The sequence below is a fragment of the Pristiophorus japonicus genome, chromosome 20, assembly GCF_044704955.1.
Source record: "Pristiophorus japonicus isolate sPriJap1 chromosome 20, sPriJap1.hap1, whole genome shotgun sequence".
NCBI lineage: Eukaryota > Metazoa > Chordata > Chondrichthyes > Pristiophoridae > Pristiophorus > Pristiophorus japonicus.
The window spans coordinates 37,969,636-37,978,502 of NC_091996.1; the positions used below are offsets into that span (position 1 = coordinate 37,969,636).

General features: G+C 41.9%; 1 protein-coding gene across 1 annotated transcript; it reads left to right on the forward strand.

Moving 5' to 3' along the window:
- Window positions 1-1,088: 1,088 nt before the first annotated feature.
- Window positions 1,089-6,808, forward strand: LOC139232916 (tumor necrosis factor ligand superfamily member 15-like). The gene is made up of 4 exons (XM_070863410.1): window positions 1,089-1,330; window positions 1,459-1,492; window positions 2,863-2,913; window positions 5,559-6,808. Exons 1-4 carry the CDS (start codon window positions 1,223-1,225, stop codon window positions 5,966-5,968), a joined length of 603 nt encoding a protein of 200 aa, XP_070719511.1. The 5' UTR covers window positions 1,089-1,222; the 3' UTR covers window positions 5,969-6,808.
- Window positions 6,809-8,867: the final 2,059 nt, after the last annotated feature.

Sequence of the window (8,867 nt, forward strand, 5' to 3'; positions counted from 1 at the left end):
TCAACTCCTCAAACGACTTGCTTGCTGGTCTCTCGGGTGCCAGCAGATCTTCCATTAAAGCGTATGTTTTCGAACCACAGCTGGTCAAGAGATGGGCTCTTCTCTTGTCTGCCTTATCGTCGCCCAGCCAGTCTTTGGTCACAAAGCTTTGCTGGAGCCTTTCTATAAAGTCATCCCAATTGTCTCCAGCATTGTATTTCTCATCTGAGCTGTTGGTAGCCATTCTGTGGATTCTGTGATCCCGTAACTCGTCGCCACTGTTAAGTCCTGACTCTAATGTACTGACTTACATGAGACACATGCTGAAGTCAAGGTCACTCAGGATCTGCACCTTTAATTCACAGCTCTCCAGTGCTGCACTTGCCTGAGACCTCCCTTTATATACCTCAGTGGGACAGGTATGGAGTGTCTCCTGCAATTGCACCCCTGGTGATAAGATATGCTTATTGTTACAGGTCATATCCAGTTACAGTCATGTATAGCATGGTAAGATACAGTTATATACAGTAATGTGAGATACATGACACCTCTCTCTCATCCTTTAAGACGCTCCTTAAACCCTACCTCTGACTAAGCGTTTGGCCATATGTTGTGGCCCATTTTGTTTGATAACCCTCCTGTGACGTTGGGATGTTCTTGTTTTTGTGACTTATTCAGCAAACTCTGTGCACAGGGCTGTAGCAGCAGGGTGGGGTCCCAGGCTAGACAGGAGAATCACCACATTCAACACTCACACGTCTGGCTGTTTTAATTAAATGTTCCAATCGGTGTTTTCCGTAATGCAGCGTTTATTCTCTGGCCGGATGATGGGACTGCAGGATGGCTATCTGTGCAAATCAAACTTTGCATGGCGCCAATGGAGAGAAAACACAATCCATGTCGAGATATTGTGTGAAGAAATGCAACATTAAACGAATAAAGATCCTAGTTTTGTGTGCGGACGAGCAGCCCCCTGGCACAGCTTTGCCCCGACCCTGCCCGAGAGGTGCTGGGCAAGGGGCTTGTCCTGCCCCCCCGCCACACCCCGAGCCTCTTCGCAATCCGCGGCAATCTCGGAAAATCCTAGCCAGCGGAATTGCGGCGGAACGGGGAACTTAGGCTGAGCGCTGCAGATACCGAGCGCCGCCCAGTGCAGTGTCGCCCGCTCCAACTTCCTGCTGCAGCTCCAGCCAAGACTCGAAGCTTTAAAAACCTGTAGAATAATAATAATACTGGGTGTAAAATGCAAGCTGCGCGCCTGCGAGATGTGCCCCTGAGCTGCCTTTGTGTAGCCGCCCTGCTGGGCGCCTCCCTCACTCTCTTCCTGCTCCTCAACAAGCAAGTCCTCTTGGCAAGTTAACCCGGCGGTCACTGTCTTTTGTTAAAACAGCAATGTATTTATTTAAAAAGATCTTTCTGTAAGGTGCTATGGTTTATGATGTGTTGAAACAATGGCCTGTTCTCTCATGCTCTTTTCAGGAAGAGGAACAAGTCGAGGGTTCCGTTCTGAAAGGTAAACTTTTACTTGAACCGTTTTACATGAAATACATGTTCCCGTTGAAGTTCTCCCCAAAATGGAGGTTAAAAAGTTGATGATTCTTTATCACCAAACAACCTTGGAAGAATAAAACGTTATTTCGTGTTAATGATTTAATAACTTGCTGGGAGGGTGGTCACATTTGTTTTAATGGGGATGGGATGACCTTAAACTTTACCTAATACCGACCCCCCATAAATTGGGCACTTTTTTTGTAGTTGTTGTTTAAATCCTAGATAAGGGGCCAAGGCCCAAAGTGGAGGGCTTCATCAAGAATGGAAAGATAGGGAAGCAAACCAGGAAGTGAAAATGAGGAGATGCCCATCCTTGGGTTTGAAATCTTTGGATTGTAAGAGACAAATAAACTGAGGGAGGTAGGGAGTGTGAGAGTTTTGAGGTCCTGGAAAGCGATAAATTAGGGTAGAGAACAAGAAATGGTTTTCATTTACATAGTGCCTTTATTGATCAAATAAAACAATGCTTCACAAAGGGAGTAGATTATAGGAACAGATGGCAAACCATGGCAAGATTAGAAGGGGTAATGTAAGAGGTGCATTTTTAAAGATGGTGAGGCAGGGAAGTTCCGAAAGGGAGCTCCAGACAGCGGCGCTAACTCAGAAGAGGTTCTGCCACCAGTGGTGGAGGGGTGCACAAAGGGTCAGCGGGTGCTGAGGGCAGATGTAAGGCTGCGAAAGGTTTCGGAGGTAGGGTGAGAGAGGCGGTGGGAGAATCTAAGGGCAAAGAGAGGCGGTGGGGGAATTTAAGGGCCAATGGAGGCGGTAGGGAAAATTTGAGGACTAAAAGAGGCGGTGGGGGAATTTGGAGACAAAAAAGGATTTTAAATGTAAATTTTTTGAAGGACAGGAAGTCAATATTGATCAGTGAGGAAGGGGGCGTTGTGCTTGGGTGATGTACAAGTAGGACTCTTTGGGGATAGGATAGGGCAATGAAAATTAATTTCAGCAGTGAATATGCAGGGAGGGGTAATTGTTTAGGATGGAATATTTGCAGTTTAGAAGAAACAGGAAAAGTAGTTCAGAGCAGCACTGACTGTAATTATATTGATAAATATAGATTGTGATAGAAGGGGATTAGAACTGAAAGCTAAATCATCTGTCTTATGGATAGTTCCCTAAATTGGCACTAAACAACTAGGAAAATGGACAGCAGCACTCTGGTCTGCACACACAGGGGTCACCAAGTATGTCACTGTATGATATCTTATTTTGCAATTGAACAAAGGAATTCTTGTAAACAAGTTATACAGTGTTCTAAAAACTTAAGCCTGGAGCAACAAAGGTGGTGAATTGTTGATATCAATAATGAATATTTTTCATTCTACATAGCTTCAGATCCCATTCAGTATCACTCGGAAAGACCTATGGCCCATATTACCGGTAAGTGTACCATCCAGACATCAGCAGGAAAGAAAAATATTTAAGAAAGTATCTAAAATGTGCTGGGACCATTGCATTGAGAAATTGTTTTATTTATTAAAAAAGGAAAATTCACATACATGTAACAGCAGAGTATCTTTATAAAATTAAGAATCTTTCAAATGTGTGCACTTCCTGTCAACTTTTCATATTATACATTTCTATATCCAGATTTATAATGGTAACTGCTTATGTAAACTTGTCACACTGTAATTACACCCTCCCACCAGTGGCAGTGCTGTAGAGCCTTGGGGTTTCCTCTCTTAGCTCCTCAACTTGTACCGTAAAGAAACTTCTGTGCTCCGATCAACTCTATCACTTCTTCACAAATTGCTGTATTTTTTATTTAACTATAAATATAAATATAAAATCAAGTATTATATAAATTTAAGGACTGAATGTATGAAGATGACTGAATTACATCTGCATACTGTGGTCCAATTATCTTAGAAGCATAGAAACATAGAAATTTATGGCACAGAAGGAGGCCATTCGACCCATTGTGTCTGTGCCGGCCGAAAAAGAGCTATCCAGCCTAATCCCATTTTCCAGCTCTTGGTCCGTAGCCCTGCAGGTTACAGCACTTCAAGTAACCATCCAAGTACTTTTTAAATGCCTCTACCACTCTTTCAGGCAGTGAGTTCCAGTCCCCCAGCACCCTCTGGGTGAAAGAAGTTCTCCTTAACTCCCCTCTAATCCTGCCACCAATTACTTTAAATCTATACCACCAGTTGTTGACCTGCTAGGGAACATAGGTCCTTCCTATCCACTCTATCTAGGCCCCTCACAATTTTATACACCTGAATTAAATCCTCCCTCAGCCTCTATTCCAAAGAAAACAGCCCCAGCCAAAATTCTCCAGTCCTGGCAACATCCTCGTAAATTGCAATCACATCTTTTCTGTAATGTGGTGACCAGAACTGTACACAGTACTGTAGCTGTGGCCTAACCAGTGTTTTATACAGTTCGGACATTGTCAAAAGCCTTGCTAAAATCCATGCAGACTACATCAAACGCACTGCCCTCATCGACCCTTCTTGTTACCTCCTAAAAAAACTCAATCAAGTTAGTTCGACACGCCCTTTCCTTAACAAATCCATGCTGACTGTCCTTGATTAATCCGTGCCTTTCTAAATGATGATTAATACTGTACTGCAGAATTTTTTCCAACAATTTGCCCACCACTGAGGTTAGTCTGACTGGCCTGTAGTTACTCGGTCTATCCCTTTCTCCCTTTTTAAACAATGGTACAATGTTAGCAGTCCACCAGTCCTCCGGCACTACACCTGTAACCAGTGGGAATTGGAAAAATGATTGTCAGAGCCTTTGCTATTTCCTCCCTTGCTTCTAACAGCCCGGGATACATTTCATCCGTGCCTGGTGATTTATCTACTTTCAAAGATGCTAAACCCCTTAATACTTCTTCTCTCACTATATCTTCTGTCGTCTAATCCCCACTTCACATGAGGCTACAATTGGTTTTGATCCCCCACTTCAATGTCATGGGAGATAGGCCAGTTACACATTAAATACAAATTTGGTCATAGCTGGAATTCTGTAGCGCAAAATGGTGGTGTAACAGAGCATTGTTATGTAGTAAGTTTTCTTGCAAAACAACTTGTATATGGTTAAACAGATTGCTCTGTCAGATGTAAAGTGCTTGAGCACTGGAATGAATCGTTCTTTTTAAGGCATTGCTTAATGGACCAGCATTTTAAAGTAATACACAGTTTCTCACCTGCACAATCTATGTGATTATCTGGTTATTTTCAACACCAGCATAACTCAGTGCTACCATTCTCACATCAAAGTCTGAAGGTTATGAATTCAAGTACCACTTGAGAACTTGAGCAAATAATCAAGGCTGATACTTCAGTGGAGTACTGAGGGAGTGCTGCAATGTTGGAGGAAGTATTGAGGGAGTGCTGCAATGTTGGAGGAAGTATTGAGGGAGTGCTGCAATGTTGGAGGAAGTATTGAGGGAGTGCTGCAATGTTGGAGATGTTGTTTTTCAGATGAGACCTTAAACCGAGGCCCCATCCGTCTGCTCATGTGGAGATAAAAGATCCCATGATGCTGTTCACTGAAGAGGAAGGTAGCTCTCCCATTGTCCTAGACAACTTTATCCCTTAAACAACACCACTGCTGTTTGTGGGACCTTGCTGTGTGCAAATTGACTGCTGCATTTCTCCACATAAATGACTACAATTCAATTAATTGGATATGATGCACTTTGGGTTATTCTGGGGCTGTGAAAGGAGCTTTATAAATGCAAGTTTTTTTTACTTCTCATTCTCTCACTGTCGCAGAAGAAGAAGAAAAACAGACATTCCCTACTATCACAAAATAATATTAAATTGATACAGATGAGGAAAAAGCTACTGCAAATCTGTTTTTAAAAGGATAACAAAATTATGTTTTGAGAAGCCATCTTAGCATCACCCCTAGCAATAATGTCATCACCCAGACTAGATTCTCTATAGGGTAACTATTCTAAATCGAATTGTTGTAGGTTTTACTGTTTTAAAAAAAAGTAACTGTCTAACACTCACAGCAAACAGATTGATGGAAAATATTTACCAACTAACTTGGTTTTTTTTGTACAGGAATAAAATCAAGTGATGGGCATCTCGGATATATGGAATGGGAAATTGAGAAGGGCCTGGCATTCATCAAGAATGGATTTGTCTACCAAAATGGCAGTTTGATCGTACCTGTCACTGGGCAGTACTTTGTATACTCTCAGGTATACTTGCGTGACACAGACTTTGTGGAAAGCAATGATCTCATCACCCACACAGTCAACAAAAGGACACCAACAGAATTAGCTCCCACGACACTAATCAGCAAGAATGTCCAGTGCCAACCCAACATAGATCGTTTATGGTTTCAAACAAACTATGTAGGAGGGACATTTATGCTGAAGAAGGGAGATGAACTGTTTGCCAATATTTCTGATTTGGCATTAGTGGGTATTGAAGAAAATAAAATATTTTTCGGCGCGCTTTTACTATAAATCAGAAGTGCACAGCTGGACATAATCACATTGTCCATGCTACAGCATTTTAAACCAAAACATTTTTATTATTCAGAAGCATTAAACAGTATCACACATATTGGTTGACCCTGAAATCTCTGTAACTGAGAAGATTATTATTACAATAGTTGTTGCGTTTTGCCTAATTCCTGCACCATTTCAAATATTGGTAATTGTATTCTTGGTGATCGCCGGTTATAAATCTGATGTAGTGGATTGAAGGAGAAAGCATTTTCAAAATGCTCTGGAGAAGGGGCTTGATCCTAGTATCCCTAGAGAAAAGATTGAAAAAAACTCCAAAAGATTAAATTGCAGTATAGAAACAATGACTGTATTTAGGGGTATAACATTAAACTGTTTCCCTGACAGTTACAGAAATAGGTAGCAGCAAGTACTGATTCAAGAGATTGATTTTTTTTTAAGGCCTCACACACAGGCCGGAATTTTAATCAAGCGGCATGTGCGGGGAGGGGGAAGGGGGTGCTAGGAAACGGTCAGGAGATCTAGGAGAACGGGATTCCTGCAGGACCTGCCGAATCTAACAACAGCGTCTGATTAGCATTTCAAGCCTCTGTTTCCCCACCTTCAGTCAGCCAAATGGAGAGGCTGGCTGGTTGATGGCAGGTAGGTCTGCTGCACTAGGCCACAGAGAGGAGGAAGGGGTCAGGGGATGGCCAGGAGTCAGAGCATCGATGGGGAGGGAGAGAAGATCGGGGCCGGAGCATCAGGATGGAAGCATCAGGGCCGGAGGAGCATCGGGACTGCAGAGGGGAGTCCACGAAGGCTCAGGGGAGGAGCAAGTCAGAGGCATTGTTGGGGGAGGGATCAGAGACCTAGGGGTGGGGGATGAGGGAGGGGTGTCTAATCACGGGAGCAGGGATATTTGCTCCAGGAAGTAAGTGTAAAGGCCCAAGGATCCAGCAGACCTCGCCTTACTTTAGCTGGTGGGTTCTCCAAGGCCTGTGAAACCCAACCAGCCACTGTTAAATTCATGATGCTGGGTAAATCTGAGACACGCCAGCCTCATTTATAATATTTAAATGGGTGACTCACTTCCTGGGAGCGGGTTGGCTGTTAAAACAGAAAGTGAGTGGGTTGGGCCAGGATTCCATTTTCTTTAACATTTTAACCTCCCATCCGTTTTTTGGGGCTAAGATCTCATCTGCTGTGAGCATAGATTGGAACATCACAGGTAGTATGCTCCCAGTTTTTGAATGTGGCGACTGGGGTACTTTGCTCCATGTGAGGAGTCAGAAAATCTATCTCAAAACTTGTAACAGTCAGGGAAATGGTTCACTAGTTACAGCCCAAAGGAATATATTTAGAATGTGCTTGTTACAGTATGCGGATTGAAAGCAGTATGTCTTTATCTTGGACAATACTGCATATACAGCCATATTTAAAAGCACTTGGATTCCTTTGAACCAATAAATAAAAAATGTATGTTGTTTCTAAAAGGAAGCTTTCTATAGCATTGTGGATGTTTGAAAGAAATCTATTTGACAGATAAATCACCAGTAATGGAGTTACGTGAGTTGTGGGTCAGTCTCCTGGTAAAAATGTCCATATTTCGCCCTGCTGCAGCTTCTTACACATTAACAAGTATTGCAGTCAGTATTATTTAGCAGTTATTTTCTTGACTATTACTAGTTCCATTGCATCTTGTGGACAGGGACCTTATGATTTGATGGGTGTAGCATGTGTGTAAATATGAAACGTATTTTCATTTTTGTGGAACAGCTATGTAATTTATAGGTACCTACATGAATAAAAGTTGTGATCAAAATATTTTTACTCATCAGAGAGTACAGCAATGGAATGCCATACAAGAGTAGCTATTACAGTGAACCACAGTATTCAAATATTGTCTAATACCTCTTCAAACAATTCATGCAACAAAGTGCAGATTTGAAAGCTATGCCAAATAAGCTGATCATAAAATTCAGCCCATTATTTTGCACATTATTGGTAAGATTTCCAACGCTTAATTACATAAATTAGCTTGGGTATTTCAAGTTAAATTATTGTTCAAAAGCTATAATATCATGGGTACTACTATGCTAATACTACATGCTCTCAAAGTTTGAGAAGAACAAAGTGATTCCAGCAAATATATTTCTTACCATGTTCACGAAAGACATTTAAAAATTATTTCTGTATTGGCTAGAAATCATAGAATGGTTACAGCACGGATCGAGCCCATGCCGACTCTCAGCTAGTCGCACTCCCCTGCACTTTCCCCATAGCCCTGCAATTATTTTTGCTTCAGATACTTATCCCACTCCCTTTTTGAAAGCAGTGATTGAGTCTGTGTCCACCACCCTTTCCGGCAGTGCCCTCGACCTGCCTTGCTACCTTCAAGAATTTATGCACACATACCCCCAGGTCTTTCTGTTCATGCACCCCCTTTAGGATTGGACCCTTTAGTTTATATTGCCTTCCATTCTACCAAAATGCATCAATTCACATTTTGCTGCGTTAAATTTCATCTGCCATGTGTCCACCCATTTCACCAGCCCGTCTATGTCACCCTGGAGTCTATCCCTCTCCTCCTGACTGTTCAATATACTTCCAAGTTTTGTGTCCTCTGCAAATTTTGAAATTGTGCCCTGTACATCCATGTTTAAGTCATTAATATATATGTTAAAAAAAAAAGCTGGAGATATATTTCTCATTAAATAAAAAGTAGCCAAGTCAAGTGTTCTGAACTGCAGTCTGGGATTAGGCCAATTCTTTTTAGATGAAGGTTTATAGTAACATCTGGAAACCATAGATTGTGGTATCTCACAATTTAGCAGAAGATGATCATTAGATTTTATTTCAAATTCTGTGTGTATGTATTGCAAACTCTCACAGAAACCACAAGGACTTAGCCAAC

Excerpts from the sequence above, each read along its gene's own strand:
- LOC139232916 (XM_070863410.1), top strand. The coding sequence starts at position 1,223 with ATGCAAGCTGCGCGCCTGCGAGATGTGCCCCTGAGCTGCCTTTGTGTA. Across the intron at positions 1,331-1,458 it reads TCAACAAGCAAGTCCTCTTG|GAAGAGGAACAAGTCGAGGG; the intron begins GCAAGTTAACCC and ends TGCTCTTTTCAG. Across the intron at positions 2,914-5,558 it reads ACCTATGGCCCATATTACCG|GAATAAAATCAAGTGATGGG; the intron begins GTAAGTGTACCA and ends TTTTTTGTACAG.